Here is a 22,585-nt window from a genome sequence, read left to right as displayed (position 1 = left end):
ATTACTATTACTTAAAACATAATTCTGGGGGCCTCTAATTTAAATTCTGTGGAAGAAATGTTTGTATCATGTCACTTAGGTAGTCTGCCAAGCCTTTGAGTTGGATTTACTGGAATGAACTAGGAAGTTATAGTTCTGGATTGCTTCTCTGTGTCAAACTGACCACATAAAGGCATGAGCAATTTTGATATGCAACTGACTGTTCATTTAAGGCTCATGCTTCTTGAGTTTGCTACTTTCTTCCTGTACTTCAGTTAAAGATATTAAAAACCCGAGATATATTTAAAGTGAGATATTCTATGTGAATAGTAACAGAAGGTCACAATATGTTGAGAGAATTCAAATATATGAATGTTCTCTTATGAATACTTACTTCTTGTATAGATGGAGTTGCAGATGGGTTACCAGATGGAATACCTTCCTACCAATATAGTTACATATATTTAAAAATGGATGCAGTGCAATCATATTATTTAAATCAATTCTGTTATTGCTTTTGAAGCCATAATGACAGTAACTATTCTGTAAATATGGCAAGAGGAATGTAATTTCTTGTTGTAGAGTTGTTGGGCTTGAATGAGATCTAAAAAGTCTCTCTTCTCTGAAGAAGTGACCTTAAATCAATTCTCTTCTTTAGGAGATTGTGTAAATATTTGACAGCATGCAGTACAGTTCAGACTGGGCACTAGATGTCCGGGAGCATGTGAAACATGACTGGCTAAAAAGAAATGACAAGAAGAACGTTTTGGGACATAGCTGACTCAGAAGTACTCTTCCCTTCTTTACAAAAATCAATCCCCATGCCTGAGCCAGAGGCCTAGCATATCTTGGCAGAAGCATTCTTTTCCACTTGTTCAGTCTTTTGCCCTTTGATTAGCTTGCTCAGCTGAGTGTTATTAATGTTGACATCACCATAGCATAATATTAAAAAATAAAACCAAAGAGAGATCCTGCCCAGAGAGTGGAAAAACAGCACACACTACTCCTGTAAACACCCTTTTTCAATGCACATATTCTCTCATCTCATCAGCCTACCTTACTTCACTTATATCCTCATGCTTTACCTGTGTTGGGTCTTTCTTTTCAGACTGCCATGCATTCACCTGTGAAAAGTCATCAACTAGCAAGAGCTCTTGTTCAATCTTCTCACCAGCTTTCTTTCTCTTGTTGCTTCTGGTCAGTCACCAGTATAAATTCCAACATACTTATGAATAGTCTTACCACTTTTTTGCAGAACAAGGCACAGAAATTAGTGGTAATAATACTAGGGAAGTTTCAAGGAAAGTAAACAGGGCCATCTAGAACCAGTTGCCCAGAACTGTGTCCAGATGGCTTTTGAATATTTCCAAGGACGAAGACTCCACAACCTCTCTGGGCAACTTATACCAGTTCTTGGTCACCATTATGGTGAAACAGTCTTTCCTCATGTTAAGAGGGAATCTCCCGGGTTTCAGTTTGTGCCATTGCCTCTGGTCCTGGCACTGGGTACCACTGAAAAGAGCCTGGCTCCATCCTCTTGGCACACTCCCTTCAGGTATTTATTTGTGTACATTGGTGAGTTTCCCCACCAAGTCTTCTCCAGGCTGACAGTCCCAGCTCTCTCAGCCTTTCCTCATAGGAGCGATGCTCCAGTCTCTTCATCATCCTTGTGGCCATTCTTTGGACTCTCTTCAGTATGTCCATGTTTCTCTTGCATTGATCTGGACCCAGCACTCCAGATGTGACCTTACCAGTGCTGAGTGGAGGGGAAGGATCATCTCCCTTAACCTACTGGCTTTACTGAAGCATATCAGCAAGATAGTTTATTTCAGTCTCCAAACTACTCAAAGTGAAGTCTGAGATTTTCTTTCCCTACCACAACTGGAAGAAAGATTCAGAAGCCGTAGGTTCTCCATAAAGGTCAGAAGTGCTCTATCTGGTCACTTGTATCTCCTACATTCTTTGATGTTATCAATATTAACACTACCAGATCCAACAAACTAAGAAAATAATTCAGCTTTAAAAATTGTCTTTCCTTGCCTTGGAAGCTAAAAATTCACACCACTGTTAAGCAATGATGCCAGTCCCTTCATGCATGTATATCTTTCAGCTCCAGGCTTTTAGTTCTTGAACTCACTATGAGCCAGGAAAAGAAGGGAGTGGTAGGAGGAAGGACTGGAGTGACTCAGAGTTCTTCAGTCCTTACCTCTGGTTGTGTGTAACTGGAGGCTTCTGAAGCAACCCCAGACCTCCTGTTCTGTCTGGGCCATGTTTCAAATTTTTTATAGTCTGATATTCAACTTTGAATTTTCAGACATGTTCTGATTTGTCTGTTTTGAAATACATGTGATATATAAATGAAATATAAAGTATGTCAGACTTCTAGATATAAGGTCCTTTGGGAGTAGGACTGTCATTTAGTTTTGCACTGCCTACCACAGCAGAGTCATGGTACTATTAGGTGTCACAATACAAAAAAATAAAACTTAATGAGAAGAGTGAACAGGTTTTAAATTATCTGGCTCTTCTTCTAAATTGCATAGCTGATTTGTCAAAAGAGTTGTGACAATTCAGCAAAGTTTGAGTCTTTTAAAGATTCTTTAGAATGTGTTTAGGATACAGATTCCTCAAAGGAAAAAAACATAAATTTTCTGGGATTGTGTTCATTTCCTTCAAAGAAATAAGGAGTGCTTAGAAGAAAAGCAAGGCAGGTTGCAGAGTGGTGCAGTGTGCGCGCCAGAGGGAGCTGTATCCACACGGAATCGCAAGTCACAGTGTGTGCTAGGAATGTAGAGCAGGGATCTTGTACTTGGTAATGGGATGTTTATAAATAAAGAGGATTTGAGCCTGGAAGTGATTTTATTTTCTGCATGGGTTTTTTCCCCCCTTAATTTCTTCTTACCATTTAAAAGTGTACATTTTGTTTTGTTTTGTTTTGCAAGAATGATAAAATAAATTTCAAAGGTAGAGATCAAGCACATTGATTGAATAATCTGGTTTATTGTGTTCATACAATGTAGCAGAATTAGCTGTGACTACTCCATTGTTATTGTCCTGGAAAGATATTTTGACTGTGCTACTTTGACTTCTCATAACTATGAAAAACACTCACATTTTAGATTGAAATTTTCGGCAAGACTGTTGTATACTTAAAAATATTTGATACATTTGCATGGGGAAAAAGAGACAAACTCAAGACCCCATCAAGAGTAAACACAGAGAACAACTGAATACGCAGGCGTCCCTTATTTTTCGGTGTCATTAACTTTTGGATAGAGCAGCCTTTAGGCTCATGAATGTTTTATTCGTTCTTTCACAGATCTTCCTGAGAGATAACCAACTGGATACTGGACAAACAAACAAAAGGAGTAATCAGACTCCACTGACCTGTTTACCTTGATTGTGAAGGATGAAAAACAGCAGCTGCTTTCTGTGGAACCCGGCTTCTGGTGGCACTTGCTTCTTTCCTTTTGGATGATATTGGCATAAAGATATCAAGATATTGAACTGATAATGTTGTGAGTTTATACATGCCAGACTGTGTTCCATCACTTTTGAAGCAGGTATGTTATTTGAATGACTTTGCTTTATTTTTCAGCACAAATCCAAATGGACTATGGGTATTGTAAGAAAAAAAGTCATATTATTACAACCCCTGTATAAGATATTTAATCCTGGATAATATAAAATTTACGCAAAACCAGCTGAAGTTAACTGGGGTCCCATCCTCTTAGGAGATGTGGAATTATTACCAGAATTTGGATTGTCTTTTAATATGTGTCATTGTCATTCAAGGAAGGAAACAACATTTTCTTGACTTTGTTCTACTGGAACAAAAGTACATAGCTTGAAAACAGGATTCTGACGTACTTTCAGCCATCAGGACTGTATCTAGCACTAAAATTGTGATTGTTACATCCTCTTTAATAAGGAAAGTGTAACTTTTTCTAGAATAGTATTGTCTCATCGCAGTTTTAGTATTTTATAGGACCACTTTAAATGAATAAGAAATAATTTTGAGTAGCTAGAACTTAAAGGTGATTAATCACTAGAAAACTGAACAGGCTAGTGAGTTTAAATTTCCATAGCTAATTAGGTTATTAAAATTATTTTATGACAAAATACAAATTATGTAACATTTTAGTTCTTCAGAATTAAATCCATTGTAACTTTAATTTTGGTTTATGCTTCAGAGTTGCCATGTATCTTATCAGCACTATGAAACAGATTTTTAACTAATGGTGTCTATCTGTGACTTCACATGGTTGCCCACCATTATCTGATGCATTGACAGGGTTGATGTGCTTTGCTTGATTCCAGTGTGATCAAGATAGATCCCAGGATTATGTTAAATATGCTCAAAGCATACCATTATTAACAAATAGCATGGTAACTACTACAGGTGGTAAAGTAATATCTAGATGCTCATATGCAATTTCATTCTTAATTATTACCATAAAAACTGAAGTTCAGTCCATTTAGTTGATGGATTGTGTACAACACTTAAAAGTAGAGAGGAATTTTTTTTCAGCAGATCACAGGACCCTAAATTGTGTGCTAGATGATCAGAAAAAGAAATCAAAGTAAATATGCATAAATTCAAGTCTTTTAGTAAATCAATTACTATGTGCCAGAATTACTCAGTGGATTACATTTCTCTGTGTACTTACATGGTATTTGGTTTTCTTTTCCATACTGAACAAAGCTGAAGAACTTAAAAGTGTTACATGGCTGGTTCTGAACCAAAATGTGGCCTAGTAAATAATATATGAATAATGGCATGATAGTGTTTCTTGCTCAGCATTGAGAAGAGTGTAATAGCAGAGAGGGTAGTCTTATCTAACAAAACTGGTTCTCAAAATTTTTTCCTATAGCTGGGGTTACAGCTCACTTTTAGGCTTTTTCTGTGATCACTTTTCAACATTTGGAGATGGGTGCAATGTTCAAAGAAATAAAGGAGTTGTGGTGAGGGTTTTATTGTGACAAGTCTACCATTAAAGATTTGCAGCTTTCCCTCATGAATTATAGGTATCTTCATCTTGTGTTTTAAATTATGGTTTATATAGAACCATTTGGGTTGGAAGGGTCCTTCAAGATTATCTGGTTACAAATCCCCTACCATGGACAGGGACACCTTCCATAGACCAGGTTGCTCAGAGCCTCATCCAGTCTGGCTTTGAACACTTCCAGGGATGGGGCATCCACAGCTTCTCTGGGCAACCTGTTCCAGTGTCTCACCACCCTTACAGTTAAGAATTTCTTCTTAATATCTAATCTAAACTTAGCCTCTTTCTATTTATAGCCATTCCCCCTTTGACCTTGTCAAAGGTCCCTCTTCAGCTCTCTTGTAGGCCCTCTAGGTACTGGAAGGCTGCTAGAAGGAATTTCTGCTGCATGAGTTTCTTTGTGTCACCGCCTAGCACTGGGTTAAAAGTATTTGGTTCTTCAAATACAAAAGAATGAACTGTGAACTGCAGGAAGGTAGTCGAATCCACTCAGTGGAGAATCACTGGTTTGTCTGCTTCTCTTCTGTGCTGAAAGAAGGAACAAAAGATAGATCTGAAGTGGACTAAATCTGTCAGTCTGTGCATAGCCTTTGCTTGAACTATACTGTAAAGGTACCTTGTTAAATCTATCACAAGCCCATCAATTCAGCCCGAATTCTTGTATCTCAAATAAGATAGGACCCTGTTTGATGTCAGTATTTCACATGCAGAATGTTGTGATAAAGTTACTTCTATAATGCGAAGGTCAATTCTTGGTATCTAGTCTCATTACCCACGTCCAGATTCATTCCACCTGTCCTCAGACTTGTGAGTTAAGAATGCAGTCATAGTGAGCACACTACAGAGTTAAGAGAGAGAGACATAAACAATCACAAATAAAACTAGGTGGGAATATAACGTTCAGTTATTAATGCTGAAGCAAATTTAGGCAATCAATTCAGTGACAGCAACATCAAGCCTTTAGTATGAACAGTGATACTAAAACAAAAGCTTCTGTTCTTTGGCTTTTCCATTTTCTCATATTTTTCTAATTGTAAAATATCTTGAAGGAAAGAGGATAATTTAGAGGAGATTTTATTCTAGATTCACTTTCATGTATTTTTAGCCGGTACTACCTCACAAAAAGCTATTAAAATGAATGATAAGAAATACTATCCATATATACTTGCAGTCCCTGGTGTTTTAAATTATGTTTTACATTGGCAGCTTTGGTAATGCACTGCCAACATGGCTGAACAAAGGCAACGTGCTTTGTCAACATCAGGTGAAGCATTATATGAAATCTTGGCACTAGAAAAAGGAGCAACGCATGATGAGATTAAGAAGTCCTACAGGTATGTAAAGTGTGCTTTGCAACAGGTCTAAAAATGCTTATGTGTCTGGCATGATTATACCAGGTAACTTTTTGAGTTACCTGCACTGTAGACATTCATTGCAACAATGTGGTTTTTTTTTTTTACCTGTGAGCCTGAAAAGAATGCAAGATGATGCAATGTGAATCTATTGATTTCATCCCACAAACAATCTGTGCTTTATCTGAAATGTTTTAATCTAACTGCATGAGAGGTCAGACTGTTAGGATAAACTAATACAGGCTGCGCTTGTGAAGCACAGTCTTCAAATACTGCACCCAGTTCTTGTTTTATAACAGCTTTTTCCTGAAGTATGTTGAAAAGTAAAGCCAATGCAAAAAAGTGCTATAATGATAATTTGAGAAGTAGAGTCAGAGATATAAAGAGTTTGATTCATTTATCTTGTCAGAAAAAAAAAAAAAGACCAACAGATTATTTGATTATAGCATGCAATATCCTTGAAAGGGAAAATTGCTAAGTGTAAGAGGGTTCTTTACTTTATGAAGGCAGGCATAACCAAAACCAATGCTTGGAATTTGAAAATTATTTGAGCTGAAAGAGGTACATGGTTTTAATTGTGAGTGTAACCAACTACTGAAAAATATGGCACAGAAAATGGTAGTTTCTCTATTGAAAAAGAAGAGAGGACATGAAGACAAGTTTTACCCAAAGACGAGTTACCAAAATGGTGAAAAATATTTTAGTGGTGAAATGTAACAAGACCTAGAAGTAAGACCAGAAGATTTTATGGGTCATTTTGCTCCTAAATCTGTTTGGCTGCTGTTTAAAGAGAAAGAACTTTAAATGTCATGAGTGAAATAAATTGTATTGGCAGTGAAATATATCAGACATGTACTTTCAGGTTTAAGAAATATTGTAAAGCTTTTATTACACCATCATTCTGGGTGTTGTTGGTTGCACTGTATTACCAGTTAAACTTTAATGTGGCTTACTTTTCCTATGAAATGTAAGAATATATTTGAACTCAGAAGGGAGTTATGAAATAGGTCTACTTGTGTCATTGCTTAGCTTGAATTTTGCCGGAACTCTGTCCTCCATGTTTTTGAATAAATTCATTTCTCCCCTTTCTGTTCCTTTCTGCCCATGGAGGCAGAAGTAGTGATTGTCCAAACTTTTCACACAATGGAAGGAAAACTGTTGACATCCCATTGTTCTGTTGTCTTGCATAATCATACCACTGGGGAAAAAGCTTACTACATTATCAAATTCACTCATGACTTGCACCTTCTGTGTCCTTGTAGTATAGCCTGGCTGCAGAAACTATATTTTGTAACAACCCTCATGTCTTCCTGTTGCTTTTACATCTAATTTTCTGTAAAGGAGGCCTTCTTTAATCCCCAATGGAGAGAGTTGTCATGGAAGAACGTAGAAAGGAATTAACTTTATTTAGTGCTGAACATGAATACAGATGATTTACATAGTGATCTATGGCAAAACTGACAGTGGTGCTTTCTCCATCTCTATTAGTAATTAGAGGAAAAAAAAGACTGCTTCTGACTAAAGTGGAAATGTCAGAGGGATTCACTTTTAATGGAATAGCTGTAAATATTTGCAAGATAAAATGATGAGTCAGTCTCATAGATTTGCTTTAATTATCTTTTAATTTATGCTAATCCAAAAATCTGCTACTGAACTGGTATTCTTTAGTACAAGGTATAAAACCAGCAATACCTGATTCTGAGTTTCCTGCCATTATTAATTAAGTCACTATTAATCATACTACTACAGCCCGGGGCAAAATTTACTTTTTAATAAACATGACAGATGTACCTCTCTGTGCTTTTATTTGGAGTTTGACACAATCTAATTTATCAAAGAGTAAAGCTAATAGGCTTCTAATCAGCAGAATTTCAAAGGAGGTCTGTTTATCTTCAATACCATACAAAAATAATCTTTAGAATCTTTTTTTGGCATAATAACTTGAACTGTACTTTGACTTCTGCTTTCCAGTCTGACAGTGAAGTAATATGCATAAAGGTACTGGATTTCTTCTCTTCAGAAGTTTCAGAAGATCCTGTTTTATAGACTATTTACAAAAGAAATCATCAAGTGGTTTGGGTTGGAAGGGATCTTAAATATTATCTAGTTCCATTCCTCTGTCCTGGGCAGGGACACATTTCACTAGACCAGGTTGCTCAGAGCCTCATCCAGTCTGGCTTTGAACACTTCCAGGGATGGGGCATCCACAGTTTCTCTGAGCAACCTGTTCCAGTGTCTCACCACCCTTACAGTTAAGAATTTCTTCTTAATATCTAATCTAAATTTAGCCTCTTTCAGTCTATAGCCATTCCCCCTTGTCCTATCACTGCATGCCCTTGTCAAAGGTCCCTCTTCAGCTCTCTTGTAGGCCCTCTAGGTACTGGAAGATCCCAGTTAGGTCACCCTGAAAGCTTCTCTTTTACAGGCTGAATAATACTGGTTCTCTTAGCCTTTCCTCAGAGGAGAGGAGCTCCATTCCGATAATTATCTTCGTGTCCCTCCTCTGGACTTGCTCCAACAGATTGATACCTCTGTGACAGAGTATAATGGTGATTAAGAAATTTATTAGGAAATATGTGAAGTACTCTGAATGGCATTTAATTACTGCCAAACAAGGAGGGATAATGTTTTGCCTATGCCAATGACCTATGCTACTCCTGATGCAGTCTTTGAGTACAACAAACGCTCCCCACAGACCCAAGAGGACAAAGGACACCTATGTGTCCAGGTAATGGGAATTAAAAACGTTGGAGAATGCAGGCATCGATCCCGCTCCCTCTCGCATGCTAAGCGAGCGCTCTACCGCTTGAGCTAATTCCCCATCCTGCAGCTCTGCCTAACGTCCTCTCCCCTCCCATGCAGCTACCCCTGATTCAAGATGCCCTGCACCCAAAGCCTGGGCCTCCCACTGGTGTTGCTCTCACACCACCCCTCCCCACTCACTTTCCTGCTGGAGGTGCGGACAACCCTGGTGGTCAGGACCAACATCTCCTGCCCAAGGTTCACTCCAAACTGTTTGTCCATTTGTATTCCCAAAGTCAGGCAAGAGCTCAAGGCTGGGCAACCATTGAAGAGGAGCCACCTGGGCAGGGCCAAAAACACAGCAGTGCCACAGGATCTGGGCCAGAGCCAAAAGGACACTCCTTCGAGCCGGAGTTGAACCAGCGACCTAAGGATGGCCGTGTGAGGGAGCCTACAGTCCTCCGCTCTACCAGCTGAGCTATCGAAGGAAGCACAGAGCTATGCCCACTACCTCACCCATCACACACTCATCCAGCACTTTCACAGCCATGGTGCAGCATCATGCCTCTGTTACAACATCCTGCTTCAAACAGCCACACCTCCAACATCACAACACCTTGCTCAATCCCTTTAGCCCATCCTATCATGCAAGCCACAAACAGAACCACTCCCTGGTTCCTTGGACATCAGCGATACCTGGACTCTCCTCACTACCACACAGAACTTACCCATATCCTTCTGCAATTCCCTTCATTCCCTTTCACTGTACTGTCTTCTGCCTTCTGGTCAAGCATCAGACTAAACAAAACTGTTCCATAACCTACACCTAAGCAATAGAAGGTCATGTGCAAGTCCTCTGAATCTCTCTTTCTCCAAGCTGAATATGCTCACTCTCCTCAGCCCATCCTTCAAGAGAAATCTCCATTCCTTGGGATCCTTGGTGGCCCTCCACTGAGGTTGCTCCATCTCATGGATTTGTTTTCTGTACTGGGCTTGAGAGTTGAGAACTGTCAAGCAAAGACAGAGAAAATCAGTTCTTCTGTCAAACTGCCCGTAGTGCTTTTGATACAGCCCCGGATGTTCTTGTCTTTTGTAAATCTGGGCACACCATAAATCTCCCCACAGCCCCCAGTGGACAGAGGGATCCCCACCAAAGGGCCCTGTGTCCAGGCAAGGGGAAGGAAAAGCATTGGAGAATGCGGGCATCGATCCCGCTGCCTCTCACATGCTAAGCGAGCGCTCTACCACTTGAGCTAATTCCCCACCCTGCAGCTCTGCCTGAGAGCCTCACCCCTCAGAGACACCCACCACTGATTCAGGAGGCCCTGCACCCACATTGGCATTGCTCTCAGACCACCACCAGCTCATCCATTCACTTTTCTGTTTGAGGTGCCCCTTACAACCTTAATGCTCAGAAGCACCATCCCCATCCTACACTTCACCCCAGAACTTCCTTGGTTGGTCATCTTCCTAAACTCAGGCAAGAGCTCACAGCTGGGTAGCCTTTGAAGGGAATTCACCTGGAAAGGGCCAAAAAGGCAGCGGCACAGCAGGATCTGGGCCAAAAGGACCCTCCAAAAGGACACTCCTTAGAGCCAGAGTTGAACCAGCAACCTAAGGATGGCTGTGCAAGGGAGCCTACAGTCCTCTGCTCTACCAGCTGAGCTATCAAAGGAAGCACAGGGCCATGCCCACTACCTCACCCATCACACACTCATCCAGCACTTCCCTAGCCACAGCACACCATCTTGCCTCTATTCTAACATCCTGCTTCAAACTTCAAGCAGCCCCAGCTCCAACATCACAACACCTTACTCAATCCCTTTTGCATGTCAAATCATGCAAACCGCAAACAGAAATGTTCCACAAGCTCCTTGGACATCATCTTCTACAGCTGGACTCTCCTCACAGCCAAATAGAGCTTATCCATATCCTGCTACAACTTCCCTCCATTCCCTTTCACTGTGCAGTCTTTTGCCCTCTGGTCAAGTACCATATGAAAGGAGAGTCATTGCTTTATTCCTACAAACTGGAAGGTCATGTGTAAGCCCTCCAAACCTCTCTTTCCCCAGGCTGAACATTCCCATTGTCCTTGACCCATCCACCTAGAGGAATCCCTCCATTCCTTGAGATTCTTGGTGGTCGTCTTCTGAAGTTGCTCCATTTCATTAATGTCTTTCCAGTACACAGGATCTCAAAACTGGACACATTAATTGAGATGACATTTTACATCTATCAAGGAAAGTGGGAGAATCCCTGTTAGATTGGCCGTGCTGCTCTTAATGCAGAATTGGATGTTCTCCTACTCTTTGTATTGTGGGTAGGCTGCAAGCACTCAAGGCCCCAGGAGGACACAGGACCCCTGGAAAAGGACCTTGTGTCTAGGCAATGGGACACATGAAAATGGAGCATTGGAGAATGCGGGCAGCGATCTTGCTCCCTTTCGCATGCTAAGCAAGCACTCTACCACTTGAGCTAATTCCCCATCCCACAGCTCTGCCTGAGGGTCCTCTCCCCTCCCAGACACCTACCCCTCATTTGGGATGCCCTACACCCAAAGCCTGGGCCTTCCATCATCCTACTCTCATACTACCAACAACATTCCTGCTATATGTGACCCCAAATAAACTCAGTGGTCAAGACCACAACTCCCTGACCAGAGTTCTCCCCCAAAATGTCTTGTCTGGTTGTCTTCACGACTAAAGATCAGAGCTCAGCACTGGACAGCTCTTGAAAAGAGGCCACTTTGGCAGGACCAGAAGTCAGCGGTGCCGCAGGACCTAGGCCAGAGCCAAAAGGACATTCCTTCGAGCTGGAATTGAACTAGCAATCTGAGGATGGCCTACAGTCCTCCACTCTACCAGCTGAGCAATCGAAGGAAGCACAGGGCCATGCCCACTACCTCACCCATCACACACTCATCCAGCACTTCCCCAGCCACAGCACGGCTTTAGGCACAGAATCATGCCTCTATTACAACATCCCGCTTCAAACAGACTCAGCTCCAACATCACAGCACCGTGCTCAATCCCTTTAGCCCATCAAATCATGCAAAACCCACAAAAAGAAAAACTCCACAAGCTTCTTGGACATCATCTTCTACAGCTAGACTCTCCTCATGGCCAAACAGATCTTACCCATATCCTGCTGCGACTTTCCTTTATTCCCTTTCACTGTGCTGTCTTTAGCTCTCCAGTCAAGAACCAGACAAATATACAAACACTCCTCTACTCGTGTATGCTGGAGGGTGATGAACAAGATCTCTGATTCTCTCTTTCTCCAAGCTGAACTTTCTCACTCTCCTCAGCCCATCCTCAAAGAGAAATCTCTCCATTCTTTGAGATACTTGGTGGCCCTCCACTGAAGTTGCTCCACTTCATTGGTGTCTTTTGCAGTACTGGGGATGAAATTTGGAAAAGGCCGCAAGTTGCAACAGAGGAGGTTTAGATTAGGAAAAAAATTTCATGGAAACAGTTGTGAAGTATTGCAACAGTCTGTCCAGGGAATTGGTGGAGTCACTGTCCCTGCAAGTGTTAAAAAACATGTCACTATGGCACTTGAAGACATGATTTAATGATGAATCCGGTGGTAGTCCTGGGTTGACGGTTGGACTTGATTATCTTAAAGGTCATTTTCAACCTTAGCTATTCTATGATCCTGTGATCTGTCAAGCAAAGAGAGAGAAAGTCAGTTCCATTGCTGAACTGCTGTAGTGCTCTTGACACAGCCCTGGATGTCCTTGTCCTCTGTAAATCCAGGGAACACCATAAATCTCCCACATCTCCCAGGGGACATGGGACCCCCACCAAAGGGCCCTGTGTCCAGGCAAGGGGAATGAAAAGCATTGGAGAATGTGGGCATCGATCCCGCTGCCTCTCGCATGCTAAGCGAGCGCTCTACCACTTGAGCTAATTCCCCACCCTGCAGCTCTGCTCGAGGGCCTCACCCCTCAGAGACACCCACCCTGATTCAGGATGCCCTACACCCAAAGCCTGGGCCTCCCATTTGCATTGCTCTCACACCACCTTCACCCCACTCACTTTCCTGCTGGAGGTGGCCATGAAAAACCCTAGTGATCAGGACCACCATGGTCCAGCCCAGGGTTCAACCAAATCTGCCTTGACTGTTTGTCTTCCCAAATTCAGGCAAGAGCTCAAGGCTGGGCAGCCCTTTGAAAGAGAGCCACTGGGGTAGGGCCCAAAACACAGCAGTGCCACAGGATCTGGGCCAGAGCCAAAAGGACACTCCTTCGAGCCGGAGTCGAACCAGCGACCTAAGGATGGCCGTGTGAGGGAGCCTACAGTCCTCCGCTCTACCAGCTGAGCTATCGAAGGAAGCACAGGGCCATGCCCACTACCTCACCCATCACACACTCATCCAGCACTTCCACAGCCACGGCACAGCATCATGCCTCTGTTACAACATCCTGCTTCAAACAGCCACACCTCCGATATCACAACACCTTACTCAATCCCTATAACCCATCCTATCATGCAAGCCACAAACAGAACCACTCCCTGGTTCCTTGGACATCAGCGATACCTGGACTCTCCTCACTACCACACAGAGCTTACCCATATCCTTCTACAACTTCCCTTCATTCCCTTTCACTGTGCTGTCTTCTGCCCTCTGGTCAAGCATCAGGCAAAGGATAGCATTTCCTTTACTCTGTAATCTCCTACAAGCATGAAGAACATGTGTAAGCCTTCAGATTACTTCTATAGTCTGAACATTCTTACTGTTCTTGGCTCTTCCACAAAGACGAATCCCTCTATTCCTTGAGATTCTTTGTGGCTCTTCACTAACATTTTTCCATTCACTAATGTTTTTCCTGTACATGAGATCACTTGCTCTCAAGTGTCCTGGTGGCCTGGTCACTGCACTTGGTTCATGTGTGTCTTCTATACAGAGGCACAAAGTTGGGCACTGTCATGTCTTTACTTCACAGGCAGTTAAACATCACACAGTTGCTCCCTCCCTACCTCCCCTGCAGTGGGATGAGGAAGAAAACTGGGGAAAAATAAAGGAGGTAAAATTCATGGATTGAGTTATCACCTCATTTATGAGTTCTTCCTTTTCCTCCTCCACTTTCAGCAGCTTCCTCTCTTCCTCCTTTTGTTCTTGTAATGGCCCTGCTTTGGAGTAGTCTGCATTGTCCACTTCTTCCTCCTGTTCACTCCTAGAAGAAGCTCCTTCATCCCTAAAAGACTTGACTTCTACTTCCAATATTTCTTCTTGTGTATAGGGGCAACTGTTATTAGTACAGGTTGGTTCTTGGGTTCACCTGCAGTGTCTGTCACTGGGACTGGGATAGCCAAAGTGCCTGTCATTTTGTTGTCAGATACAAAGACCTTCTCTTCTCCTCAACGTTACTGAGTAGTGTTGAACAGGGAACTGAATAGCATTGCTAGGCCTGAGCCAGGCCCCAGCACATTGCAGCCATTTGTTTCTCTCTGGAATTACCAGGGCAATAGCATCCTTTCCCCAAATATTTTACTAGTTTTTCAGGATTCTACACTTGTTCAGGAGTGAAATTCCAAAATGTTAGAGATGCCCGCTGTCTTAGGCACTTGTCCATACTATCACACACATCCTGCCACTCATAACTGTTCAGCCTCAGGGCAGATATCTGACGGGTGTTCTTAAACAGTTGTTTGAACCTAAACAAGGCCTGAAATACAATCAGGAGATCTAACAATAGGAACATACTGGTTTGAACATCCTGACAATATTCAGTTCTCAAGAGCTATTGTAATTAGCCTGAAGGATAAGGGGAAGATGGAGGAAGGTGTCTGCCCCATAGATTGGCTCTCCAGGGAGGAAAGGTAAAGGATGTAATTAGGAATAGTTTCCAATAGATGGCTCTAGAAGTACAAAGAAAACAGCAATACTTGATTACAAATACCAGATTAGTCTCACAACCATCGATTTTATCATATCATAAGCCAGTGTTACAAAGTACGACAACATGATAACCTTAACCCAGTCCCCAAAGGTGATAAACAGCAAAACAGGAAAGATATACAGCAAGTAAGATGTTACATAAGGCAACTCTGAGAACAGACTCAACACCTTTGAGAGCAAATAAATCAACATTAGGACCAGCTACTATTAAACTAAATGATGAATGCTTACAACAAATTTGTTTTAACGTACTCTGGTCAGATTTGTCATTATCTAAACCCTTTGAGCCCCATGCTGGGCACCAAAAAGAGCTGTCATGGCTTAACCCAGCAGGCAGTTGAACACCACACAGCCAGTCACACACTCCACCCTGCATGAGAGATGGGAGAGAGAACCGGAAGCAGAAGGAAAATTTGTGGGTTGAGAAAAACAGGATAGAAAAGGAAGGAGGAAATGTCAATAATAGTAACAGAATTAGAACATACAAAACAAGTGATGTACAACACAATTTTTCTATACTTACCGAATGATGCCTAGACAGCCATTTTCCAAGCAGTGGCCCCCAGCCATCTTTCCCCTGAGTTTATATATTGAACATGATATGACATGGTATGGAATATTCACCTGTCTCAGCTGTGCCTCCCAGCTTCTTGTGCCCCCCAGTCTCCTCACTGGTGATGTGCTGTCAGAGGCTGAAAAGTCCTTGACTTAGCGTAAACTTTGCTTAGCAACAACTATAACATCAGTGTGTTTTCAACATTATTCACACCCTAAATCCAAAACACAGGTATTAGGAAGAAAATTAACTCTTTCCCAGAAAAAATGTATTTATAACAGGTACACTACTCTAAATGCCATCTATCAGATAATGAAGAAAGTCACAGAATACTTTCCCTCAATCCAGAGGCCTTGATGCTGTCAGAGAAACCTGAGATGCTGTCATCTACTATGCTGCCCAGGTTTGCTGCAAGCTCCCCACAGCCTCCAGAGGACAAGGGAACCTCACCAAAGGACCCTGTGTCTAGGCAAGGGGAAGGAAAAGTGTTGGAGAATGCAGGCATTGATCCCACTGCCTCTCGCATGCTAAGCGAGCGCTCTACCATTTGAGCTAATTCCCCACCCTGCAGCTCTACCTCGGGTTGTCTCCCCTCCCAGGTACCCACCCTTGATTTGGGATGCCCTGCACCCAAAGCCTGGGCCTCCTATTGGCATTGCTCTCACACTACCACCCACTTGCCCTTCACTTTCTTGCTGAACGTGCCCCCTTAAAAGACAAATCTTAGGACCACCATCCTCTGCCCAGGGCTCACCCTGGGCAGCCTTTGCTGGTTGTTTTCTCTTGCAAAAGGAATGTCCCAAAGCTTGGGCAGTCATTTGAAGGGGATGCACTGGGTAGGGCCAAAAGTCAACGGTGCAGCAGTGTCTGGGGCCAGAGCCAAAAGGACACTCCTTCGAGCCGGAGTTGAACCAGCGACCTAAGGATGGCTGTCCAAGGGCATCTACAGTCCTCCGCTCTACCAGCTGAGCTATCGAAGGAAGCACAGGGCCATGCCCACTACCTCACCCATCACACACTCATCCAGCACTTCAACAGCCACGGCACAGCATCATGCCTCTGTTACAACATCCTGCTTCAAACAGCCACACCTCCTGCATCACAACACCTTGCTCAATCCCTTTAGCTCATCCTATCATGCAAACCACAAACAGAACCATTCCAGAAGTTCCTTGGATTTCATCTTCTACAGCTGGACTCTCCTCAAACAGAGCTTACCTATATCTGGTTGCATCTTCCCTTCATTCCCTTTCACTGTGCTGTCTTCTGCCCTCTGGTCAAGTATCAAACAAATATATAGCCATTCCTCTATTCCATAACCTTCTGCAAGCCTGAAGGTCATACAGAATGTCATACAGTCATACTTTGAATCTCCTTTTCTCCAGCCTGATCATACCCACTTTCCTCAGTCCATCCACACAGAGAAATCATCCATGCCTTGAGATTCTTGGTGGCCCTCCACTGAGGTTGCTGAATTTCATTGATCTTCCCCGTACAGAAAATTCCTGTGGCCCTCCAGAGGGCCATTTCTAGAGGGCCATATCTATTTCATTGATGTCTTTTCTGCATAGGGGATCTCAAAATTGGACACAGTACTTGAGATGACATTTGATGCCTTCAAGCAAAGAGGGAGAAACCTCTGTTAAACTGCCCATGAAGCTCTTACTGCAGACCTGGATGGTCTCCTTCTCTTTGTATTCTGCGTATACTGTGAGCACCCACAGCCCCTGGCAAAAGGCCTTGTATGCAGGCAAGGGGAATTAAAAGCGTAGGAGAATGCAGGCATTGATCCCGCTACCTCTCACATGCTGAGCAAGCGCTCTACCACTTGACCTGATTACCCACTCTGCAGGCTCTACCTGAAGTCCTCTCCCCTCACAGACACCCACTCTGACTCAAGACGCCCTGCACCCAAAGCTGGGCCCCCAAATGACCTCACTCTCACACCACCAATTCACCCAGTCACTTTATTGCTGGAGGTGATCCCGGAAAGTACCAGTGCTCAGGTTGTACCATCCCCTGCCCAGTGTTAACTCAAAACTGCTTCATCTCCTCCATCAAGTGAAGCAGTTCAAGGTTGGGCTAACCTTGAACAGGAGCAACCTGGGCAGGGCCAACAGGCAGCCGTGCTGCAGGATCTGGGACAGAGCCAAAAGGACACTCCTTCGAGCTGGAGTTGAACCAGCAACCTAAGGATGGCTGTGTAAGGGAGCCTACAGTCCTCCGCTCTACCAGCTGAGCTATCGAAGGAAACATGTGACCTGGACACCTCAGACACTCATCACACACTCATCCAACCATTCAGCTCTCACACCACTCCCATGTGTCTTCATGACTCTCTTCTGCAGGAAATAAGAAAGACTTGCCTTGGATCACATCGTCTGTCAAGCCTACAGCTCCTCACCAGGACAGGCCCAGCCATGGAGGCTCTCTCCAAGTGAGCATCCAGAATAGATGACGTTATCATCATGGCAAGACAGGGACAGCTGCAAGCAAGGAAGTCACTGCAAAGGTCAGAGTGATGATCATGTCTAGTGACTGACCGTCAGGTCCAGATTGACAAGCCAGGGCTTAGGTCAATGTAGGAGATTCATCTGCACATCAGATCTGGATCCAAGGTCTCTGTGGCTTGATATTGCTATGGCTGTGGCCATAACTGAGCTAGAAAGAGCACGGAAAGAGAGTAAAGGCCCAGAGGTGAACATAAAGAGAGCTCCTGTGATAATGGGTGGAGGTGAAGACCCCATGTGAGGCAGGTCAGAGCCATTCAGGTACTTGATGCCTAGATGAGATATAATGGTTACCATGCAAGAGAACTGGCAGTCCTCCACTCCACCAGCAGAAATTATTGGTGGATCATCAGGGTCCACTCCCTACTCTCCATCCATGACTGTGTTCTCAAAGCATTCAGCTTGAGTGAGTCCTCAGAGCACCTCGATGTATACCTTCTCCTCCAAGCAGCCCCAGATTAGGGTTCTCAGTGTCTTGCTCAAGACTTCAACCACTCAGATTATGCCAGCCGCCAAGCATGGAGACTGCACAGGACTCCAGGACAATCTTCTTCTCCTGCCTGGCTGACCTGAGATCAGCTACTGAGAGGGTCATCCTGGACCACTTGTTCTGGGTTAGCCATAAAATGTCAGGTCCCTAGAACGCAGTCCTGGACTGCTCACTGTGACACAATCAGTGTTCAGGATACCCTTGGGCTAAATTAAGGCAAAACAACTCCAAATGATCAATTACAAAGTTTCATTTATGGCAGCAGCGATTTAAACTTTTCTAAACAGCCCGTGGCAGAATAGTGTTTTAAACTTTTCTGAATTAAATTTTTCTGAACAGTACCTGGCAGCAGCAATTTAAACTAGTAAGGAGAGGAAGAGAAGAAGAAGGAAAGATAGGAAGATAGAGATAAAGGAAAAGGTCCGGATCACCACCCAGACTTCCAGCGCTGTCTCTGGTTTGGTTCCTTGGGATGGTGGGTGTACACCCTGCCCCTCTCAGTTGCACTACTATTGACTGTTTCTCTCTCATATACATTTTGTTATTCTCAAGTTTTTCAGAAGGGGATTAGGGGGGTCTCATGGTTTTGATCCCCCTCCTGCCTGCCAGAAAGATAAGTGAAATGTTGTCTAAAACTTGGTTTTGGAGATAGTTATCCAAGATAAGGAAGCTGGTCCCAGAAAAATGCTATCCTGCATCACAAGATGCTCTTTTCTAGCTACACCTTATCTTGTTAGCATGGAAACACTCCTCTTCTCTTCTGCCAAGTGTCTGAGATATTAGCTTTTTTAGGTTTTCAGTTTCTCACGGGAGAGAAAAAAAATGGAACCTGTCCTGCTTCAACTGTGGCCTGTTGTGTTTTATTCCTCCACCAATAACCACAGTAAAAGGCCTAATTCTTGAATCAATAACTTCCTGATAGGCATTCTGATAAGTGCTTTCTTATCTCCCCCACAGTCCTTTTCTATTCAGGATCTGCACAAGGCCACATTCAATGGCCTCTCCTCAAAGGGCAGGTGCTAACAAGTGTCCTGATGCTCTTATTCTAAGGCTGTTGCACTTGGTTAATGTTTGTCTTATTCGTGGGGGCCCAAAGATGGCACAATATTCTGGATCCCATTGATCATACTCAAAGGAAAGTGGGAGAATCTGTTCCTTCACTTCACAGCCCATGGTGCCATGACCATAGTCCTGGATGCTGTTCTCCTCTTTGTAGTGCATGACAAGGTCTCACTGTCTCCATATGACATGGGCCCCTGCCAAAAATCCCTGTGTCCAGGCAAGCGGACTGAAAAGCATTGGAGAATGCGGGCATCGATCCCGCTGCCTCTCGCATGCTAAGCGAGCGCTCTACCACTTGAGCTAATTCCCCACCCTGCAGGTTTTGCCTGAGGGCCTCTCCCCTCTCAGACATCTGTCTCTGACTCAGGCTGCCCTGCTCCCGAGGTCTGGACGTCCTGTTGACCTCACTCTTACACCACCATCGACTCACTCACTTTCCTGCTGGATGTGACCCCAGACTATTCCAGGACTCAGAACCACCATCCCTCACCAAGGGCTCAACCAAAAATGCCATGGTTGGTCAACTTCCCAAACTGAGGCAAGAGATCAAGGCTGGACTGCCCTCTGAACAGGGCCAAAAACACAGTGGTGCAGCAGGATCTGGGCCAGAGCCAAAAGGACACTCCTTCGAGCCGGAGTTGAACCAGCGACCTAAGGATGGCCGTGTGAGGGAGCCTACAGTCCTCCGCTCTACCAGCTGAGCTATCGAAGGAAGCACAGGGCCATGTCTACTACCTCACCCATCACAAACTCACCCAGCCATTCAGCTCTCATACCACTTCATACATACCTGCATGACACTGTCCAGAAGGAAAAAAAGAAAGACTTGCCTTAGACCCATGCTGCCCAGAACATCTGAGGTCCACAACACCAAATCAGGACAGACCCAGCCATGGTGGCTCACTCTGGATGAGAGGCCAGAGAAGGCAGCACTGTCACAGCCAGGAAGGGACAACTGCAAACAAGGAAATCACTGCAGAGGTCAGTGTGGTGGTCAAGTCCAGTGAGTGCCAGGCAGGTCCAGACTGACAAGCCAGGGCTGAGGTCAAGCCACAACATCCATCTGCACATCTGCATATGCATCAAGGGTCTTTGTGACTGGATATATTCAAAGCTATGGCCACAACTTAGCTAGAGACCAAGACTCCTGTGGTGTAGCATGGAAAAAGAGCTGAATGTAAGTAGAGCTCCTGGATTAGGGCACAAAGCCACAGATATATGTGAGAGTAGCCATGGCAGGGAGCCTCCAGCCCTCTGCTCCACCAGCAGAGCTATTGATGGAAGAGCGGGGCCCCATACGAGCTCCTCCTCTATGACAGAGCAGACAATGCAGTCAGCTTGGGTTGTGCCTCAGGACAAATCTATTCAAATCTCCTACAGCAGCCTGAGCTAAGGGGTCACTGCAGCTCGTTCAAGGCTTCAACCAGTCAGCTTACACCAAGCTCCAAGCACGGAGACTGCACAGCACTCCAGGCCACCCTTCTTCTCCTGCCTGTCTGACCTGAGGAGGGAAAAAATGGAACCTGTCCTGCTTCCACTGTGGCCCATTGTGTCCCATTCCTCTTCCCATCACTATAGTAAAAGGCCTAACTGTTGAATCAATAACCTCCTGAGAGGCATTTGAAAACTTCTTCTTAGCTCACCCAAAGCCTGCAATTTGTCAACATCTGTCTTTTGTGTAGTATAATAGAATGTTTTGGGTTGGCCTCTTTCACTAGGTCAGATTGATTAAAGGTCTGTCCAACAATACCTGAGCTTTTGCAGGGTTGGGGTGTCTACAAGTTCTCTGGGAAATCTGTTCCAGTATCTTACTACCCTCATCATAAAGAATTTCTTCTTATGTAATCTAAATCTACCCTCTTTTGTTTAAAACCATTTCCTCTTTTTCCCTCACTACAAGGCCTGCTAAAAAGCCTCTCCGTCTTTCTTATAAGCCCTCTTTATCAACTGAAAGGCTGCTATAAGGTGTCCCTGAAGAGAAGGTCTCTCTTCTCCAGACTGAACAACCCCATCTCTCTCAGCCTGTCTTCACAGGGCAGTGTTCCATCCCCTCGATCAATCTTGTGGCCCTGTTCTGGACCAGCTCTAATACATCCACGTCTTTCCCCATGTGCTAGGGAACCCATGGTTGCACACAGAATTCCAGGTATGGTCTTACAAGAGTGGAATACAGGAGCAGAATCACCTTCCTCAGCCTGCTGGCCATGCTTCTTTTGATGCAGCCCAGGATATGGTTTACTTTCTGGACTGCAAGGGTACAATGTCAGCTCATGTCCAGTTTTTCATTCACCAGCACCCGCTACTTCTCCACAGAGCTGCTCTCAATCCGTTCCTCCCCCAATGTGTATTGATACTGCTGATTGCCCTCACCCAGGTGCAGGACTTTGCACTTGGCCTTGTTTAACTTAATGAAGTTCACGTGGACCCACTCCTCAACTCTTTTAAGGTCCCTCTGGATGGAACCTCTTCCCTCAAGCATATGAACTCCACCACTCCCCTTGTCATCTGTAAACTTGTTGAGAATGTACTCAATCCTGCTCTCTGTGTCCTTGACAAAGATATTAAATAGTATTGGTCCCAATACAGACCCTCAAGGGACAACACTTGATACTGGTTTCACCTGGACATTGAGCAGTTGACTACAGTTCTTTGGATGTGGCCATCCAGCCCATTCCTTATTCATTGAACAGTCCATTCATCAAAACCTTATGTCCCCAATTTAGTGACAAGGATGTTGTGTAGGATAACATCAAAGGCCTTAGAGAAGGTAGACGACATCTGTAGCTCATCCCTTGGCCACTGATGCAATCGGTCTATTGTAGAAGGCCTAGACTAGATTAGGACAGATTAGTTTAGTCAGTCATGATTTGCCCTTGATGAGGGCACGTTGGTTGTCTCTAAACACCTCCCTGTCTTCACATCTTGACATATCTTCCAGAAGGATCTGTTCTGTGACCTGAGCAAGGTGAATCTCACTGTTTGGT

At 43.9% G+C, this 22,585-nt stretch overlaps 1 protein-coding gene and 7 non-coding genes across 8 annotated transcripts in view; 1 reads left to right on the top strand and 7 right to left on the bottom strand.

The window, feature by feature from the left end:
- Positions 1–6,212: 6,212 nt before the first annotated feature.
- The window catches only part of DNAJC5B (DnaJ heat shock protein family (Hsp40) member C5 beta), a 32,136-nt gene continuing 15,763 nt past the window's right edge, over positions 6,213–22,585 (top strand). The window contains exon 1 of the mRNA XM_032699032.1: positions 6,213–6,319. Coding sequence (XP_032554923.1) covers positions 6,213–6,319 — 107 coding nt within the window. The remainder of the gene's footprint in view (positions 6,320–22,585) is intronic.
- Positions 9,479–9,567, bottom strand: TRNAY-GUA. Its single transcript is given in 2 exon segments — positions 9,479–9,514; positions 9,531–9,567. It is a non-coding gene; the product is annotated as a tRNA-Tyr (tRNA).
- On the bottom strand, positions 10,270–10,342 carry TRNAA-AGC. Its single transcript has one exon. It is a non-coding gene; the product is annotated as a tRNA-Ala (tRNA).
- Positions 13,325–13,413, bottom strand: TRNAY-GUA. The gene is given in 2 exon segments: positions 13,325–13,360; positions 13,377–13,413. It is a non-coding gene; the product is annotated as a tRNA-Tyr (tRNA).
- On the bottom strand, positions 16,431–16,519 carry TRNAY-GUA. Its single transcript is given in 2 exon segments — positions 16,431–16,466; positions 16,483–16,519. It is a non-coding gene; the product is annotated as a tRNA-Tyr (tRNA).
- Positions 17,701–17,789, bottom strand: TRNAY-GUA. Its single transcript is given in 2 exon segments — positions 17,701–17,736; positions 17,753–17,789. It is a non-coding gene; the product is annotated as a tRNA-Tyr (tRNA).
- Positions 19,839–19,911, bottom strand: TRNAA-AGC. The gene has a single exon. It is a non-coding gene; the product is annotated as a tRNA-Ala (tRNA).
- On the bottom strand, positions 20,225–20,313 carry TRNAY-GUA. The gene is given in 2 exon segments: positions 20,225–20,260; positions 20,277–20,313. It is a non-coding gene; the product is annotated as a tRNA-Tyr (tRNA).

This window comes from Chiroxiphia lanceolata, chromosome 1, assembly GCF_009829145.1.
Source record: "Chiroxiphia lanceolata isolate bChiLan1 chromosome 1, bChiLan1.pri, whole genome shotgun sequence".
NCBI classification, from domain to species: Eukaryota; Metazoa; Chordata; class Aves; order Passeriformes; family Pipridae; genus Chiroxiphia; species Chiroxiphia lanceolata.
The sequence above is the reverse complement of the archived record's forward strand: the minus strand, read 5'-3'. Positions and strand labels throughout refer to the sequence as shown.